Source organism: Arachis ipaensis, chromosome B7, assembly GCF_059453495.1.
Source record: "Arachis ipaensis isolate K30076 ecotype BB chromosome B7, ASM5945349v1, whole genome shotgun sequence".
NCBI lineage: Eukaryota > Viridiplantae > Streptophyta > Magnoliopsida > Fabales > Fabaceae > Arachis > Arachis ipaensis.
Window position 1 is genome coordinate 40,447,506 of NC_142442.1, and position 20,703 is coordinate 40,468,208.

The 20,703-nt window shown below is 36.7% G+C and overlaps 2 protein-coding genes and 1 non-coding gene across 4 annotated transcripts; 1 reads left to right on the top strand and 2 right to left on the bottom strand.

Annotated features, from left to right (window-relative positions):
* Positions 1 to 2,362: 2,362 nt before the first annotated feature.
* On the bottom strand, positions 2,363 to 3,308 carry LOC107607080 (putative branched-chain-amino-acid aminotransferase 7). The gene is made up of 4 exons (XM_016309068.2): positions 3,303 to 3,308; positions 2,944 to 3,087; positions 2,656 to 2,832; positions 2,363 to 2,533 (listed from the first exon to the last, which is right to left on the bottom strand). The coding sequence occupies exons 1-4, from the start codon at positions 3,306 to 3,308 to the stop codon at positions 2,363 to 2,365; spliced, it is 498 nt and encodes a 165-aa protein (XP_016164554.2).
* On the top strand, positions 3,307 to 6,315 carry LOC107607079 (uncharacterized). 2 transcript variants are annotated; one of them, XM_021107678.2, is made up of 7 exons: positions 3,307 to 3,544; positions 3,936 to 4,192; positions 4,259 to 4,471; positions 4,555 to 4,647; positions 4,739 to 4,840; positions 5,065 to 5,454; positions 6,089 to 6,315. In XM_021107678.2, the coding sequence occupies exons 1-7, from the start codon at positions 3,307 to 3,309 to the stop codon at positions 6,176 to 6,178; spliced, it is 1,383 nt and encodes a 460-aa protein (XP_020963337.1). In that variant the 3' UTR covers positions 6,179 to 6,315. The 2 variants fall into 2 exon arrangements, with proteins under 2 accessions (XP_020963337.1, XP_088350134.1); XM_088494008.1 differs by having other exon boundaries at positions 3,936 to 4,471.
* Positions 6,316 to 17,134: 10,819 nt separating this feature from the next.
* On the bottom strand, positions 17,135 to 17,242 carry LOC148550928 (small nucleolar RNA R71). The gene has a single exon (XR_015892829.1). It is a non-coding gene; the product is annotated as a small nucleolar RNA R71 (small nucleolar RNA).
* Positions 17,243 to 20,703: the final 3,461 nt, after the last annotated feature.

Below are 20,703 nucleotides of genomic sequence, written 5' to 3' on the forward strand. Positions count from 1 at the left end.
TACCGCCATTTTTGCCGCTGTTTCCGCTGCCGTTTCCACCGCCAACGCCGTTACCACTGCCGTGTCCGTTGTGGTAGAGAGCTTCTGGATCGAGCCACCTCTTCTACTAACGCATTTTTAGATTTATTCTCTCTATACTGTCGTTGCTGTCACTGTTGCCACCACAGTTTCTGCTGCCGTTGCTGTCACAGTTTCTGCCATCGATGCCACCGTAATTGCCGTGGTACAATGCATTTTCAAATCTGTTCACTCCCAAGCTTCTTCTTCAATGCCACTTTCTCTCACTCCAATTTCTCCTTTGAGTTGTCGCTGGTACTTCTTTTTCTTCTTCTTCTTTATTAATTTGCTGATATTTCTTCTTTGTTAACAATAAATTTCTTCTCTGTCTCGCCTCCTCAGTTCTATTGTAACTTTCTTACTAGTATCCCTTCTTGTTCTGTATTTTTTTTTATTGTTTTTCATTTGTGTTTATAAGGAGTCTTGGAAATGAGACAAGGAAGACATGATAACTAATCATTGAAGTTGTTTTGTTTCATGCCAGGAGTTAGTGGATCTTTTTTTGTATTAGGAGTGATTATTAGTTACTTTGTTTTTGTTGGTTGATTTGCATTTTGTGTTTTTATTCTTTGTTCTTATTTTTTAAGTTTGACTTATAGAATATGCTTAAAATCAATGAGTATTTTTTATTATGTATGTAACTTAGACTTTTTTAAATGAATGTTCATCTTCACAAAAAAATATTGCACTACAAGATTAATATTTATTTTAGGGAGTATTTTAATGAAGGTTTTCAAAATCCTCCACAATGCATTTTATTTATGGCAATTTAAAAAACCTCCACTTATAATTAATTAAACTTCATAATTTTAAAACAAAAGCTCATTTTCTCTTTCTCCAAAATGAGAAGTGTTGAGATAGCTGAGAGAGTGGCTATGAAACCCTAGGCTTTCCACCTCCATTTTCGCCGCCATTCCAGTTGCCGTTTTTGTCGCCGCCGACGCCGTTACCACTGCCATGTCCATTGCAGCAGAGACCTGCTGGATCGAGCCACCTCTTCTATCAACACATTTTCAGATCTGTTCTCTCTATACTGTGGTTGCTGCCACCGCAGTTTCCGCCACCGTTGCTGCCACAGCTTCTGCCGTCGATGCCACCGCAATTGCCATGGTACAACACATGTTCAGATCTGTTCACTTCCAAGCTTCTTCTTCAACACCTCTTTCTGTCACTCCAATCTCTCTTTTGAACTGCTGCTGGTGCTTCTTTTTCTTCTTCTTCCCTGTTAATTTGATGATATTTCTTCTTTGTTAACAATAAATTTCTTCTCTTACTGGTATTTCCTATTTAAGATTTCACAAATCGTCATGTTAGTTTTCGAGTAACTCCTTGCGTTTAACATTCTCACAATTTATAATTGATATTCACTTTTTTCATTTTTCGTTGTCTATTCCCGTTATTGAATTGAATATAGCACATTAAATATATAATTATTTTATACCTTCCACATAAGTGACCTTCCCTCTTTCAATTGCATTGATGATTTTGTTTCTTATTTTTCTTTATACCATTGAATTGGTTCATTTGGTTAATGATTTCTTAATGGAACTTTAAGGAATCGTTAATTTATTTATATTAATATATATTTTTTTTGCATTGTGTGGTACTTTGTCTTCGATTAATATATTTTATGTTTGCTGCGATTTTTTTGTTTTCCCAATTAAATTTCTTTTAATTTTGTTGCTGAAAATATAACTTATTTCTATGTCTTTTCATTTTTTAATTTTTCTCTTTCGTTCTTTATTTACAAGTTGTATTCAGTTGAATGAAATCCATTGTTTTACCAACTGTAAATTAAATCACTTTTGTGTTGATGGTGGTTCAAGTCAAGACATTAATTACTGATGTTGACTTTTGCAAAGATGCAGAAGATTTTGTTGATGGATCTTGAGATCTTCCTTTCTTGAGAGCTTCCTCAGTTCTGTTGCAACTTTTTTACTGGTATTCCCTTTTATTCTGTATTTTTTAGTTTTTTCGTTTGCGTTGATAAGGAGTCTTGGAAACGAGGCAGGAAGACATGATAATTGATCATTGAAGCTGTTTTGTTTCATGTCAGTAGTTAGTGGAGTTTTTTATGTTAGGAGTGATTATTAGTTACTTTGTTTTGGTTGGTTGATCTTCATTTTGTATTTTTATTCTCTGTTCTTATTTTTTAAGTTTGACTTATAGAATATGTTTAAAATCAATGAGTATTTTTTACTATGTATGTGACTTAGGCTTTTTTAGATGAATGTTCATCTTCACAAAAAATATTGGGATTCTGCTATATTCATAAAAAAAAGGTTGTCATGTTTGTTCCTTCTTTTTAGTTATGTTGAAGATAAAAAGCATAACGATAGCAGACCTTGTGATAGTTGCTAACAGGAGAACAGTAAATAAGGAAAGTGTACTCAGTTGAAAGTCCCACGCCTAAGGTAGCACCTGTTCCCATCAGCAATGGTCTAAGGTACAGTGTTCCTCTCCCTGCTGGAGGCACCTGTTTCAAGTTCCAACCTCAATTTAGTTTTTATTTTTATATCTTCATTTTATGTTCAAATTTTAAAATCAAAATCACAAGTATTTGGAACCAAAACTGAGAACTTGAAAATACATACATACCCAGCATTTGTTGGCAAGGACTGTGTCCTTGACAGCCTTAATAAACTGCTCAACGGATGGGGAAGTCATACACAATCTGTCAGCACCAGCCTTCATGCGCAGGGCATTCTCCTCTGGCCTAAACAAAAGTATAGACCTTTCTTCGGTTCTATATTCCTTTAGCCCCTCAAAGATCCCCTAACACAACCACAATTTTTCATGTATATATGTAAAGTGAAGTTAGCTAATTAAATAAAAACTGTGATGAAAATGAAACTATAAATAGGATATGCTCCTTTGAAATTTTACCTGTCTATAATTTAAGATGCCAGCAGCAGGGCTGACATCAAAGGTTCCATAACGAATGAGGTTTCCATGTGAAAACTTTTCACCCTTTTCACATTTCATTACATACATGTAATCTGTGGGAACTAGACTAAATCCAATGTCCTCCTAATTGATGTCAATTTCGAGAGAGAATTTGTAACATTTGTCAATTTTGTAACTTTATTCATAAAAAACTTGTAACTTAATAACAATTTTTTGTAACAAGTTAAGAAATGAGTGAGAATCAATGGAGACTCATGATTTTTATGTCTCTCGTAACAAGTTAGTATAATGTCTAATTATCTTTTGTGTGCTTAACAGTTTTGTGTTTGTTAATATGCAGTCATGCTAAGGGGAAAACGCATAAAAAATCCATTGAAGTTTGTAGATGAGAGGGAAAACAACAATGCTTCTCGTTCACTTCAACCTCTAGCACCAACTGCATCTGAAGATACCACTGTAGAGGCTGGTGAGGCTCCTTCTCAAGCTCTTTCTCAAGCCGCTGCAAATTCCATTTCATCTGATGGAGCCACACGTTGTTCTAACTCAAAGTCTTCATCTGCTTGGAATGTGGAGATAATTGGTATTAATTTATATTGCATAACTAGTGTAGAGGCAACTGATTCACAATATTAATTTATATTGCATAACTCAGATTATGATGATGGCTTTTTTTTTATGTTATTTTATTTTATTTCTTTTGGCCATTATTTGAGATTTATATATTATGGAAAACAATGGGATTGTAGCAGCATTGTAGTAGCATGTATATATGCTTCGGTGAACTTGAAGAGTCACTTACTAGCTAGATTATTATAACATTATTTTATTTATTTATTTATTTTTTTAATTACTTGTTTCCTATATTCATTTCTCCCATACCCATGGTTCTAATGTCTTTTTCCAATCACTACTTCTATTTGTAACAAATATTATACACTGTTATCATTTAAATTATTTTTATTTTTCTTAAGACTCTACAAATGTGAAGAAGAAGGCTAAGATCAAAGTCAAGAATGTTTACAACTTACCTAGAGAAGACCGTGTAATTGTAGAGGTTGACGAAGAAGGTGCGACATATGGTGAAGCACAAGGTTTACTTGCTGGCTATTGTGGTATATTAGCAACTAATGCACGTATCTTTCCAATTAGCTTTGAAAAGTGGTCAGGACAAGAAAATGGTGGCATGCCTAAATCTTTTAAGGATGAGTGCTTTGATTCAATGATAAAGGTAAACTCCATTTTATTTGAAACTTCTATTAGTTCAAGTATTTATTTATTTATTTTTTGTTTGAAGCCCCACTTCTATTTTACAAGCACAGAAAAGATTTCCTACAGGTATTGCATTCAAAGTATTGCAAAGAAGTGGGGAACATATAGACAAAGATTGTGGAATGAGTTCTATGATCCAACCATGAGAAGAGAAGCATTGGTGAACAATGTGTCTGATGATGTTCCAAGAGATCAATGGGCTTGCTTTGTCAATTATCGACTAAAACCGTCTACAATTGTAAGACACTAAATAATTCATTTAGTTATTGTTGTACTTTAATTAATAAAACTATTAATTGAAGTTATTATATTTATTTTTAGGAGCTTTGCATGAAAAATAAGGAAAATCGAAGCAAGCAAACCATTCCTCACACTTGTGGATCTAAATCCAACTCTCGGAGGCGACATGAGATTGTATATATATACACACACACTTGGTACATGTGTGATTTTACTTACATTATATATGCTAATTGTTTAACCATTTATTCCTTCTTTTTTTTAGTACTTGAAAATGGGAAAAAAGTCTAGTAGAGGAATGATGTACATTGAAACACATAAGAGAAAGGATGGGTCTTTTGTAAATAACGAAGCATTAACTATAGTGGTAAGTGTTTTGTAAACCTTTGCTATCTTATCTTATTTTATTTGTATGTGATCATGTGAAAATGAAATTTGAGAGTGGTTGATTGTGGATTGAGATATATAATGATTATAGGATAGTGGTTTACTTCACTTGCATGCACTTTTCACTTTAAATAGGAACAAATTGAGCTGAATATGTGTTGCTACTTTTAAATTGAATAGTTTCTATTTACTACTTTTAAATAGGAACAAATTGAGCTGAATATGACACAGTCAAATGCGCAATTTGAGGTGTCCCCTAATGATGCTGTTGGTAAAGTTTTGGGGCCTGAACACTCTGGGAGAGTTCGTTGCATGGGCATGGGAGCAGCGCCTATAAATACCTTTAGGAATGTGAGAAGCCGGCTTAATGGGATGACCATCTCCACTAATTTAGCTGGATCTTCTTCGCCTACTACTGCTGCAATTTTACAGGAAAAGATCAATAATTTGGAGTACAACTTATATAACTCACAGCAAAAAGTTACTAATCTAGAGTCTAAGTTGCAACAATCATTTGATATGATGAAAGCATACCTAATGATGAAGGAAGGAGGAATTCCTGAAGCGCTTGTTGGCTTCTTTTCTACCCGAGAGGTAACTTTATAATAAATTCATTTGTCATGAATATAAGTTTAGATGGAATAATACTCATTAATAGTGGAGTCTAATTATTGAAATTGAACATGTTCATATCATAAATTCTAGTTATTAAATAAGCGTGATACACTAAAAGTAAAATGCTCAAATGATAACAATTGTTGTTTTTAATAGTTATAGTAAAGCTAGTGTTATGTTAAAGTTGTTACATTATTTTACCAACTTGTTTCATTATTAGTGGTAACCCACTACTCTGCTGCTGCGTTTTGCATGAACTGCAGAGGAAGCTATAGCCATATATCATTCATTTTCCCAAAATAAATCAGCCTCACAAAAGGCAACCATATTTTACTGAACTCGGCTGAACCCATGAACACCAATACATAAATAAACAATTGCTGCAATTTAATTTTTCTGAACCCATGAACACCAATACATATATTATGAATTTCAGGAGTTCGGCACCAATACATATCTACATGTTTCTACCTCTTCAATTGTACAGTTGCAGTTTTCTGTTTTCTTACACTGGGTTTAGATGCTCTTTAAAATTGAGTTGTAAGGCTTATATCGAATCATCTTGATGCTTAACTTTACTAAAATTACTAATAACTCTTATGTTTACATATAGGCTAATGATGCTGAAAGCGAGCCTACTACTCCCTTTGATGCTAGGAGATCAACTGGTGATAGCAACGGACATCCGAGAACAAATATTTGAAACTTTTATGTAATTAGATAATATTGAAATATTGAAGTTGTTGTTTTATTTTACTTTTTAAAGAAAAACAATAATAGTTATGTAGAACAATACATATGCAATTATATTTGAAATTATTGACATTGAAAATTTTTTTATATATAGAGTTATATCTTATATTGAGGAATTGTGTTATAAAATATTTAGTTTTTAAATTTTGATATTAAATAAATTTTTAATTTGAGAGTATGTAAATGAGATGAGATTAATGAATGATTGGAAATTAAAAATAAATAAATAATTACAGGGGTTGTGGAGGTTTGAAAATCTCACAAAATAGTTTATTTTTGTTAAATTAAAAAATTAATTTGTGGAGGTTTTAAACTGCCACAAAAGTGATTTAAAATTGTCACAAAAGTCTAATATAAAACCTCCACTAAACACATACAAAACTCCCACTAAATAGATTGTGGAGGTTTTTAAAAACCCCCACAAAAGACCTCGTGGCACCTCAAATTTTGGGGGTTTTAGAAACCCCATAAACTATTTGGTGGGGGTTATAAACCTCCACAAATAAGAAAAAAACTGCCACAAATAAACTAAAATCTTGTAGTGTTGGAATCTGCTGTATTAGTTTATTTTCTAATGGAATATATTTTAGGATTGCATTGTTTATTATATTTTAGGATTGTGTTGTTCGAACTAACAGGAATTGGAAAGAATGCTAGCCATGTATGTTTCTTTAATTTCAATCACTTCTCAATAATTTGATTCTTTTTTAGGAGGCTTTTTTTTCTACAACAAAGATCATTGTTATTCTATTGAATGTTACTTAATTTTGTTTTCTTTAGAAGCTCTATATTACAAATCAATGCTTGTAAGTAAATTGTTGAGTTTTTGACATACAGAAGTTTAAGCTCTGAAGGAATGTTTTGAGAAGAAGAAGATACACAAAGGCAAGTAAGAGAATTTTGAGCTGGCAACAATGAAGATCATTCATGTATTGTACTTTCTTTTTTTACTCTTCATGGCACCATTTTGATATTGTATAGACACCGGTGCACACGGAAAAAGAATTGAATTTGTTTGTATTTCAATTGAAACTGGTTGAGATTGAACTTGTGGAAATGGGACTCCATATGAGATCCCTTTATAAAGGTTGATTCTAATTTGAAGATAACAGAAAGATGATTAAGAAGAAACTACTTTAGCATTACTGATTTATATTTAGTGCTTAGGATTATGCTTTTATTCTGGTTGCTCTGCTGTTCTTAGGTGATTTAATATAATTGTAACTATGTTTTGAAGGAATTGTTGAGGGACTCCAAACAAAATTCTTTCAACAGGAGAAATCATGTGAAGATAAAAATAATCATTTTATTTCTTCTTATTATCTTTTTGTTTGTTTTCTTTTTACATGGTTTTAATTTCATTAATTGTAAAACCCGGTTTATTAACGACTAATTAACCCATAAATGAGAATTTATTCTAGAAAGACAAAAATGTAATTTTTATGGCTAAATATGATAGAGGAGATTGAGACGAGAATTTCGGTACCAATTTCATAGAAATCGGACCAAGATTGGACCGAACGGGCCAAATCGGGCCAACGGATCCATATTGGGCCCTTGGCCCAACCTAACTAAACCAAAACACTAATTTTCAGTACTCTCTCTCCTCACAATACAGTATTCACGCTGAAAATGGAAGGAAAAGGGGGAAGAACACTCTCTCAAGTTCTAACCCTTATTTGATCTTCAAACCACCATAACTTTTGATTTAGAGCTCCAATTGTCGCACCGTTTGTGGCCACGCGTTCACCGCGGAGAGCTCTACAAAACCCACTACTTTATTCTTGAGGTAAGCCACGAAATCATTTCAGTTCTTCATCCCTAAATTTCGAATTTCATGGGTAAAAATGTTGAGATTTTGGGCTCTTTGATGTTATAGGACCCAACTCTCTTGAAGGAGAAGATTAGTCTTGTCTCCTTGGACCTTGGGTGTGGTACAATTCTCAATCCTAGCGTAAATTATTGTTCTATGATGTTTGGATATTGAGGTGTTGTGTATGGGTATGATGATTGTGGCTTAGGTTGTGTATATGTGAATATTGAAGCTTGATTGGAATTTTGGAAAACTTAAAAAGGGATTTTGGTGACAAAAATCTATTCTTGAAGGTGTTGAGACCTTGAGAGCTTGTGGAAAAGTGGTTTTAAAGTGCTCCGGTTGAGCTTGGAAAATCGGCTAAGGTATGGTTTCGGTTTTCTGTATCTAAAATGTAATGTGGTGTGAAAACTTAAGCTAGAGTCCCTAAGATAAGCATTGAATTGTTGATGTTGTTGAATGGTTGAGATATATGATGTGGTCATATATGTGATTATGAATATTGATGCCTTGATGGTGTGATATATGAGGAAAATGCATGTTGTGATATATGCTTGATGAATGTTTGAGGTTGAATTGTGGATGAAACCTTGTGAGAGTGAGCATGGTAGCGATTATGTATAATGTTGGATAATTGGTAATGGTGTTATTGGAAATTGGAATGAGAAATGATGTATGCCATGTTAATGTGTTGGTAATTTAGCCATTTGATTGAAGTGGGTGAAATGGTTGGTTGGTGGTTTTTGTGAATTGTGGTAAGGTGTTAATGTGTGAGTTGATGAGGCTTGATGTTGATTTTTGGTATATTTTTATTGATTTCAAAAAGGGTTGAACTTGGCATGTTTTGGTTGATTTTAACAAGGAATGAAATTGGTTTGTTTGAAAATGGCACTTTGTGGTTTTGTATGAAAATGTAGTTTTTGGGCATACTTTGATGGGACGTAACTTGAACTCCGGATCCCCGTTTTGTGCCAAATTTATTTAGAAATGAAATTGGATCCGGGGTGGTTATGTCGTCCGAAGAACGGGCAAAAAACCTTTTAAAACAATGAAGTTATGTCCGTTGGAAGATTGGGGTTTAATCTGTGAATTATGCAGCTTTTAACTTTAAAAAATTTTCAGCAGAATACTCCCAACGCGTAGGCGTGCTTGATGCGTGTGCATTGTTTTTCAAAAATGGGCCATCCACGCGTGCGCGTGGCCCGCGCGTACGCGTCAATGTGCGAAAATGGTTGCCCAGCCAAAATTCCCGAGAGTTGTACCTGCTTCGTGCCAAATTTGTGCCTGGGGCATAAAACGCACCCATGCATACGCGTGGCTGACGCGTAAGCGTCGCTTGGCTGTTTTTCTATCCACGCGTGCGCGTGGGCGACGCATACGCGTCGATTAACTTTTTGGCCATCCACACGTGCGCGTAGAGGATTGATAAACCCATATTTTATGATATATTTTTTGCTTAATTTGAGTAATTTATTCAATCCTTCACCCACTTATTCATATTAATTGCATGGTTTTACTTTCCCTTCCTTATTATGTGATGTATGTGAAAAACATGTTTCCTATGCTTTAAAATTAATTATTTTAATTACCTTTATTTCCATTCGATGCCGTGATTAATGTGTTGAGTAGTTTCAGATCTTCTAAAGGCAGGAATGACTTAAAGGATGAAAAAAGAAACATACAAAGATGGAAGGAAAGCACAAAATGGAGTTTCTAAAGAAACTGGCATCCACGCGACCGCATGGGCGACGCGGGCGCATGCCAAGCGCGAATCAACAGCGACGCGGCCGCATGACTGACGCGACCGCGCGCCTTAAGCAAAACACATATGACGCGGCCGCATGACTGACGCGACCGCGTGACAAGAAAAGCTCCGAATGACACGACCGCGTGACCCACGCGGACGCGTGACAGAGACCACGCACCAAAAATTGGAGAGAACGCTCCCAGCGACTTCTGAAGCCCTTTTTGGCCCAAATCCAAGTCCAGAAGGCATAGACCAGAGGTTATGAAGTGAGGGAATGCATCCATTCAAGGAGAGCTCGCTAAATTTTACTTCTCATGATTTAGATTTAGTTTTGAGAGAGGTTCTCTCCTCTCTCTCTTAGGATTTAGGATTTTTCTTAGTTTTAGGAGTGACTCTCGATCCCAGGTTTAATGTTCCTTTACTTTAAGCTTCCCTTTCACTTTTATTTATTCCATTACTTTAGTTGATTATTTACTTTTGCCATTTGATTTATGAATTCTTCTATGTTCCAGATTATTTGAATTAATGTTATTTGAGGTATTTCAGTTTATTATTGCTTTCTTTTATTTATGTCACCATTGCTTTCAATCTGAAGTCATTTTTATTCCAGCAAATTTACTTTTTCCCTTTTGGTCTTGGTTAAGACATCAGTAACTCAGGAGTTATCTTAGCTCAACATAATTGATAACTGTTATCTTTGCTAATTGAATTGACTTTCAATAATCCCAATCTTTTCTTAGGAAATAAATAGGATTCGAAGGTCAAACTAATTAATCCCTTGACTTTCCTTTGCTTTAGCAAGGGTTAACTAAGTGGAATTAAGATTCAATCTTTATTGTTGAGAAGGGTAACTAATTTGGACTTTCAATTTCTCATCCCTTGCCAAAAGTTTGCTTTACAGTATTTATTTATTTTAATTGCTATTTAAATTATTTGTCATATTTGTTCCTCATTCTTGAAACCCCAAATTGACAATCTCCATAACCAATAATAAGAACATACTTCCCTGCAGTTTCTTGAGAAGACGACCCAAGGTTTGAATACTTCGGTTAACAATTTATTTAGGGGTTTGTTACTTGTGACAACCAAAACGTTTGTACGAAGGGATTTTTGTTGGTTTAGAAACTATATCTACAATGCGACTGTTTTATTGAAATTCTTTACTAGCAAAAATCTATTCGTCAAAATGGCGCCGTTGCCGAGGAACTGCTAACGTGTGCCTTATTATTGGCTATTGTAAATATTTTTCTTTTACTTGTTTATTTATTTCTGTTTTTCCTTTTCAATTTTATTTGCTACTATGAACTCTTACCCCTCTCGCTTTGAGTTTGGTTCTAACTTTGTTGAAGGAAATAGAAGCCACAGCAGGAATATGCATCAAGGTCAGACCAATCAAGGATGGATGGAGCCAAGAGGATCTAACCAACCCTTTAGGCAACAACACCCTCCAAGATATCATGGACAACGACCATTCTACAATGCATACCCAGCTGATAGATATGGTGGATAACCTTGTAACTACCAACAAGCCCCACCCCGTGCCTATAGACCATCCTCTCAACATAACCTCGAACCACCACACTCACAAGCTTCTCTTCACCATTCGCCACCGTATGATCCCTATTTACCCCAGTTCCAATCCAATCACTCCCAAGCACCACCACTTTCCTATGTATCATGTCCAAATCCATTACCCCGAGAATCAGAGGTTCGCCTCAAGGAAACAGTAAATAAACTTCAAACAACCATTCGACAACTGGAGCAAGCAGTAATTCAATTAGCTTCTAGACGTTCGAACATCCAAGGACCAACCACATCCCCATGTGGACAATCTAACGAAGAGCATAGCATGAAGGAAATACTAGAAACTCCAGTGGAAAAGACAGAGAATGAATTCGTACTAGAACAAGTAGAAGAAGCTGTCATTACGCAAGAAGAAGAATTGGTTGAAGATCTAGGAGACGCTGAACCTCCATGGGAATTCAGAGCTGAGGAGAACTCCGTCAAGGACGTTACAATTGATGCTAAGGAGGACAGTGCACAATCCCCAAGGCAAGTCGTTTATGAAGAACTAGACGGAATAACCCAGGACACCAATTCCCTTGATGATGATAGTCACAAGTCAAGTTCTCTTAGTAATGAACTTGCATCCGCAAGTGAATTCTCTGAGATCGAAGAATCTTTCCCAAATGAATACGAAGATGATGCAGAGGTAGATTTCTCTCAACCTCCAATCTATGACTCGAGTGATGAGGAAGACACAGAAGACTTTGACCAGGACACAGATGCATTTGAAGAACCTTGCAAAGAAGTGGAGGAATTCACAGAAGAGCACAAGGGAGTAGAACTTACAGAACCACCGGAAACACCTACCCCAAGGCCATTACCACCCAATACAAGCTTCAAGTGGGTACAATCCTTAACCTTTAACTTTACTTTTTCACTTGAATACGGTTTGCTTGAAACAGATGGCCAGCTTAGAGCTCTCTGCGGCTTTAAGAGTAAGAGGAAAATGGCTCGTACTCAGAGCTGGTGCACAAGGTTCAATAAGGTTCCACGCTTCAACTTGAAGTGCACGGATTGGTATCATATTCAATCGAATGGATCTCGGAAAACGTTTGGTCACCATGGTGAGAATCTACTTTCTAAACCGCCCGGATGGAAAACTATAGATCAAGACGGAGGCAGATTTAACAGCAAAGTTTGGGATCATGGAATCTATTTTGACATTCGTCATTCCGGGAGCCTAAAAATTTGTTTGAAGCTGCTCAGGAGCTTTACATGCCTAGTTTGGGACCCCGGAGGCTGTTGGCATTCCAAGCATTGGTGAAGATTTTTAGATGAGTTTAAACATAAGCCGCCATAACAAGAAGCTCTTCCAATGTCCAACTTAAGGACTTTAACTAAAAGTGCTAGGTGGGAGACAACCCACCATGGTATGATCGTTCCTTTTGCTCCTTTAATTTTATTTTGTTTTGTTTGTTTTTGAGTTTTATCTTATTTTGCTAAACCTGGAATCATGCATAACATTCACATTAAGCATTGCATTCTGCATTCTGCATAAACAAAATAAAATAAAATAAAATTAAAAAAAGGGTGCGCGACGCGACCGCATCACTCATGCGATCGCATCATATTGCGGAAAACACTACCCACGCGACCGCGTCATCCATGCGGCCGTGTGACCTGGAGATCGGCGTAAAGATCCAACGTCCAGAAAGTTAGGCTGGAATCGTGCGGCCATTGTGTGTTTCGCACAAATGACCCACGCAATCGCGTCACCCACGCGATCGCGTCACTTGCACAATGCCAATTGATGAGCGGATAATTTATACGCTTTTTGGCACTGTTTTTAGTAGAATCTGGTTACTTTTAGGAATGTTTTTATTAGTTTTTATGTTAAATTCACATTTCTGGACTTTACTATGAGTTTGTGTGTTTTTCTGTGATTTCAGGTATTTTCTGGATGAAATTGAGGGATTTGAGCAAAAATCAGATTCAGAGGTTGAAGAAAGACTGCTGATGCTGTTGGATTCTGACCTCCCTGCACTCAAAGTGAATTTTCTGAAGCTACAGAACTCAAAATGGCGCGCTTCCAATTGCGTTGGAAAGTAGACATCCAGGACTTTCCAGCAATATATAATAGTCCAAACTTTGGCCGAGTTTAGATGACGTAAAAGGGCGTTGAACGCCAGTTCTATGCTGCTGTCTAGAGTTAAACGCCAGAAACAAGTCACAAACCAGAGTTGAACGCCAGAAATACGTTACAACCTGGCGTTCAACTCCAGAAAGAGCCTCTGCACGTGTAACATTCAAGCTCAGCCCAAGCACACACCAAGTGGGCCCCGAAAGTGGATTTATGCATCAATTACTTACTTTTGTAAACCCTAGTAACTAGTTTAGTATTATAAATAGGACTTTTTACTATTGTATTAGACATCTTTGGATTATCTTTTGATCCTGTGATCACGTTTTGGGGGCTGGCCATTCGGCCATGCCTGGACCTTTTTCACTTATGTATTTTTCAACGGTAGAGTTTCTGCACTCCATAGATTAAGGTGTGGAGCTCTGCTGTTCCTCATGAATTAATGCAAAGTACTACTGTTTTCTATTCAATTCAACTTATTCCACTTCTAAGATATTCATTCACACTTCAACATGAATGTGATGAACGTGACAATCATCATCATTCCCTATGAACACGTGCCTGACAACCACTTCCGTTCTACCTTAGATTGAATGAGTATCTCTTAGATCTCTAAATCAGAATCTTCGTGGTGTAAGCTAGATTGATGGCGGCATTCATGAGAATACGGAAAGTCTAAACCTTGTCTGTGGTATTTCGAGTAGGATTCAGGGATTGAATGACTGTGACGAGCTTCAAACTCGCGAGTGCTGGGCGTAGTGACAGACGCAAAAGGAGGGTGAATCCTATTCCAGTATGATCGAGAACCTCAGATGATTAGCTGTGCTGTGACAGAGCATTTGGAACATTTTCACAAGAGGATGGGATGCAGCCATTGGCAAGGGTGATGCCTCCAGACGATTAGCCATGCAGTGACAGTGCATCGGACCATTTTCCAGAGAGGATTAAAAGTAGCCATTGACAATGGTGATGTCCTTACATAAAGCTAGCCATGGAAAGGAGTAAGACTGATTGGATGAAGACAGCAAGAAAGCAGAGGTTCAGAGGAACAAAAGCATCTCTATACACTTATCTGAAATTCTCACCAATGATATACATAAGTGTTTTATCCTTATTTTCTATTTATTATTTATGTTCGAAAACTCCATAACTATTTGATATCTGCCTGACTAAGATTTACAAGGTGACCATAGCTTGCTTCAAGCCGACAATCTCCGTGGGATCGACCCTTACTCACGTAAGGTTTATTACTTGGACGACCCAGTGCACTTGCTGGTTAGTTGTATCGAAGTTGTGAATGAAAAACGATTTATTAAGACGTGCGTACAGAGTTTCTGGCGCCGTTGCCTGAGATCACAATTTCGTGCACCAAGTTTTTGGCGCCGTTGCCGGGGATTGTTCGAGTTTGGACAACTGACGGTTCATCTTGTTGCTTAGATTGGGTAATTTTCTTCTTATTTTCAAAAAGTTTGCAAAAAAAAAATTTCAAAAATCTTTCAAAAATTTTCTCCTTTGTTTTCGAAAAAAATTTTAAAAAAAAATGTTTTCAAAAAAAAATATTTTTCTTCAGAATTTTTAAGAATGAATTCTAGTGTTTCATGATGATTTGTTGAATCCTGGCTGACTGTGAAGCCATGTCCAAATTCCTTTGGACTGAGGATTCAACTAATCACTTCAATGCATGTAATAGCATACTAAAGCTTGGCTGGCTATTAAGCCATGCTTGACCCTTTGATTGGAGCTTTAGACTAAAGAGTACAAGATTCCTGGAATTCATATTAAAAATTTTGGAATCCTTATTTTTCTTTTTCAAAATGATTTTCGAAAAAAAAATTAAAAGAAAATACAAAAAAAAATTCATAAAATCATAAAAATCAAAAATATTTTGTGTTTCTTATTTGAGTCTTGAGTCAATTTTTAAGTTTGGTGTCAATTGCATACTCATCTTGCATCTTTCGAAAATTGCATTCATGCATTGCATCCATCATGATCTTCAAGTTGTTCTTGATAAACCTTCTTGATTGATCTTCATATTTTAGTGTTTTGTGTTGTATGGTATTTTTCATATGCATTCTTGAATCCATAGAGTCTAAACATGAAAGATCTCTAAGTTTGGTGTCTTGCATGTTTTCTTTGCATTAAAAATTTTTCAAAAATATGTTCTTGATGTTCATCATGATCTTCATAGTGTTCTTGGTGTTCATCTTGACATTCATAGCATTCTTGCATGCATTCATTGTTTTGATCTAAAAATCTTCATGCATTGCATCATTTTCATGTTTTTCTCTCTCATCATTAAAAATTCAAAAATCAAAAAAATATCTTTCCTTTTTTCTCTCATAAATTTCGAAAATTAGATTTGACTTTTTCAAAAATTTTTAAAATCTAGTTGTTTTTATGAGTCAAATCAAATTTTCAATTTAAAAATCTTATCTTTTTCAAAATCTTTTTCAAAAATCAAATCTTTTTCATTTTTTTATCTATTTTCGAAAATTTCAAAAAAATATTGTTCAAAAATATTTTTCTTAATTCTACATCATATTTTCGAAAATAACATCATCAATTAATGTTTTGATTCAAAAATTTCAAGTTTGTTACTTACTTGTTAAGAAAGATTCAAACTTTAAGTTCTAGAATCATATCTTGTGATTTCTTGTGAATCAAGTCATTAATTGTGATTTTAAAAAATCAAATCTTTTTCAAAACTAATTTCAATCATATCTTTTCAAAAATATCTCTTTATCTTATCTTTTTCAAAATTTGATTTTAAAATATCTTTTCTAACTACTTATCTTCTTATCTTTTCAAAATTGATTTTCAAATTTGTTTCAACTAACTAACTAACTTTTTGTTTGTTTCTTATCTTTTTTAAAACTACCTAACTAACTCCCTCTCCCTCTAATTTTCGAAAATATCTTCCCTCTTTTTCAAAATTTCTTTTTAATTAACTAATTATTTTAACTTTTGATTTTAAAATTTCAAAAATCACTAACCTTTTTCAAAAACTATTTTCGAAAATCACTAACTCTTTTTCAAAAATTATTTTCGAAAATTCCTTCTCTCTCATCCCTTCTATTTATTTATTCATCTACTCACACAGGGACCTCTATACTGCGGTAAAAAGGACCCCCTATTATTATTATTTTTCTGTTCCCTCCTTTTTCATATGAGCAGGAGCAAAGACAAGAACATTCTTGTTGAAGCAGATCTAGAACCTGAAAGGACTCTGAAGAGGAAACTAAGAGAAGCTAAAATACAACAGTCCCGAGACAACCTTTCAGAAATTTTCGAACAAGAAGAGGAGATGGCAGACGAAAATAATAATAATGCAAGGAGAATGCTTGGTGACTTTACTGCACCTAATTCCAATTTACATGGAAGAAGCATCTCCATTCCTGCCATTGGAGCAAACAATTTTGAGCTGAAACCTCAATTAGTTTCTCTGATGCAGCAGAACTGCAAGTTTCATGGACTTCCATCTGAAGATCCTTTTCAGTTCTTAACTGAATTCTTACAGATCTGTGATACTATTAAGACTAATGGAGTAGATCCTGAAGTCTACAGGCTCATGCTTTTCCCTTTTGCTGTGAGAGACAGAGCTAGAATATGGTTGGACTCTCAACCTAAGGATAGCCTGAACTCTTGGGATAAGCTGGTCAAGACTTTCTTAGCCAAGTTCTTTCCTCCTCAAAAGCTGAGTAAGCTTAGAGTGGATGTTCAGACCTTCAGACAGAAAGAAGGTGAATCCCTCTATGAAGCTTGGGAGAGATACAAAGGACTGACAAAAAAGTGTCCTTCTGACATGCTTTCAGAATGGACCATCCTGGATATATTCTATGATGGTCTGCCTGAATTAGCTAAAATGTCATTGGATACTTCTGCAGGTGGATCCATTCACTTAAAGAAAACGCCTGCAGAAGCTCAAGAACTCATTGACATGGTTGCTAATAACCAGTTCATGTACACTTCTGAAAGGAATCCTGTGAATAATGGGATGCCTATGAAGAAGGGAGTTCTTGAAATTGATACTCTGAATGCTATATTGGCTCAGAATAAAATATTGACTCAGCAAGTCAATATGATTTCTCAGAGTCTGAATGGAATGCAAGCTGCATCCAACAGTACTCAAGAGGCATCTTCTGAAGAAGAAGCTTATGATCCTGAAAACCCTGCAATAGCAGAGGTAAATTATATGGGTGAACCTTATGGAAACACATATAATCCATCATGGAGAAATCACCCAAATCTCTCATGGAAGGATCAACAAAAGCCTCAACAAGGCTTTAATAATGGTAGAAGAAATAGGTTTAACAATAGTAAACCTTTTCCATCATCCACTCAGCAACAGACAGAGAACTCTGAACAAAATACCTCTAATTTAGCAAACTTAGTCTCTGATCTATCTAAGGCCACTGTGAGTTTCATGAATGAAACAAGGTCATCCATTAGAAATTTGGAGGCACAAGTGGGCCAGCTGAGTAAAAGGATCACTGAAATCCCTCCTAGTACTCTCCCAAGCAATACAGAAGAAAATCCAAAAGGAGAGTGCAAGGCCATTGAATTAATTACCATGGCCGAACCTGTAAGGGAGGGAGAGGACGTGAATCCCAAGGAGGAAGACCTCCTGGGATGTCCAGCGATCAATAAGGAGTTTCCCTCTGAGGAACCAAAGGAATCTGAGACTCATCTAGAGACCATAGAGATTCCATTGAACCTCCTTATACCATTCATGAGCTCTAATGAGTATTCCTCTTCTGAAGAAAATAAGGATGTTACTAAAGAACAAGCTGCCAAGTTTCTTGGTGCAATCATGAAGCTGAATGCCAAATTATTTGGTATTGAGACTTGGGAAGATGAACCTCCCTTGTTCACCAATAAACTAAGTGATCTGGATCAACTGACATTGCCTCAGAAGAAACAGGATCCTGGAAAGTTCGTAATACCTTGTACCATAGGCAACATGATCTTTGAAAAGGCTCTGTGTGACCTTGGTTCAGGGATAAACCTCATGCCCCTCTCTGTAATAGAGAAACTAGGAATCTATGGGGTGCAAGCTGCTAAAATCTCATTAGAGATGGCAGACAATTCAAGAAAACAGGCTTATGGACAAGTAGAGGACGTGTTAATAAAGGTTGAAGGCCTTTACATCCATGCTGATTTCATAGTCCTTGATACTGGGAAGGATGAGGATGAATCCATCATCCTTGGAAGACCTTTCCTAGCCACAGCAAGAGCTGTGATTGATGTTGACAGAGGTGAAATAGTCCTTCAATTGAATGAGGACTCCCTTGTGTTTACAACTCAAGGTTACCCTTCTGTAAACATGAAGAGGAAGCATAAAAAGCCTCTCTCAAAACAGAGTCAACCAGAGTCCCCACAGTCAAACTCTAAGTTTGGTGTTGGGAGGCCACAACTAAACTCTAAGTTTGGTGTTGAACTCCCATATCCAAACTCTAAGTTTGGTGTTGGGAAGTCTCAATAATGCTCTGAATATCTGTGAGGCTCCATGAGAGCCCACTGTCAAGCTATTGACATTAAAGAAGCGCTTGTTGGGAGGCAACCCAATTTTTATTTATCTAATTCTATTTTTCTTGTTCTTTCATGTTTTATTAGGTTCATGATCATGTGGAGTCACAAAATAAATATAAAAATTGAAAACGGAATCAAAAACAGCAAAGGAAAAATCACACCCTGGAGGAAGACCTTGCTGGCGTTTAAACGCGAATAAGAAGAATCTGGCTGGTGTTCAATGCCAGAACAGAGCATGGTTCTGGCGTTGAACGCCCAAAATGGGCAGCATCTGGGTGTTTGAACGCCAGAATTGCACCCTGGAGAAGAGCTGGCGCTGAATGCCCAGAACAAGCATGGTTCTGGCGTTCAACGCCAGAAATGGGCAACAAATGGGCGTTCAACGCCCAAAACAAGCACCAATCTGGCGCTGAACGCCCAAAGTTGTGTGCAAGGGCATTTTGCATGCCTAATTTGGTGCAAGGTTGTAAATCCTTGAACACCTCAGGATCTGTAGACCCCACAGGATCACCTCAGGATCTGTGGACCCCACAGGATCTCCACCTACCTCCACTCACTTCTTCTCACCCCTCTTTCACACAATCCCATAAACACTCTTCCCCAAAACTCTTCACCAATCACCTCAATCTCTCTTCCCTATCACCACTTCACCACTCACATCCATCCACTCTTCCCCATAAACCTACCTCATAAACACTACCTACCTTCAAAATTCAAAATCAATTTCCCACCCAAACCCACCCTATATGGCCGAAACCTTACCCGCCTCCCTTCCCTATATATAGCCCTCTATTCCTCCTCATTTTCACACAACACAATCCTCTCTTTCCCTTCTTGGCCGAAACACATCTCTCTCCTTCTCCTCCATTTCTTCTTCTTCTTCATCTCTTCTTTCTTCTCTTGCTCGAGGGCGAGCAATATTTTAAGTTTGGTGTGGTAAAAGCATAAGCTTTTTGTTTTTCCATTACCATTGATGGCACCTAAGACCGGAGAATCCTCTAGAAAAGGGAAAGGGAAGACAAAAGCTTTCACCTCCGAGTCATGGGAGATGGAAAGATTCATCTCCAAAGCTCATCAAAACCACTTCTATGATGTTGTGGCCAAGAAGAAGGTAATCCCCGAGGTCCCTTTCAAGCTCAAGAAGAATGAGTATCCGGAGATCCGACATGAAATCCAAAGAAGAGGTTGGGAAGTTCTAACAAACCCCATCCAACAAGTCGGCATCCTAATGGTTCAAGAGTTCTATGCCAATGCATGGATCACCAGGAACCATGATCAAAGTAAGAACCCAAACCCAAAGAATTATATTACAATGGTTCGGGGGAATACTTAGATTTTAGTCCGGAAAATGTGAGGTTGGCGTTTAACTTGCCTATGATGCAAGGAGATGCACGCCCATACACTAGAAGGGTCAACTTTAATCAAAGGTTGGACCAAGTCCTCATGGACATATGTGTGGAAGGAGCTCAATGGAAGATTGACTCCAAAGGCAAGCCGGTTCAACTAAGAAGACTGGACCTCAGGCCCGTGGTTAGAGGATGGTTAGAGTTCATCCAACGCTCCATCATCCCCACTAGCAACCGATCTGAAGTTACTGTGGATCGGGCCATCATGATTCATAGCATCATGATTGGAGAGAAAGTAGAAGTTCATGAAGTCATCTCCCTTGAATTCTACAAAATAGCCGAAAAGCCCTCTCTTGGGGCAAGGCTAGCTTTTCCTCATCTTATTTGCCATCTA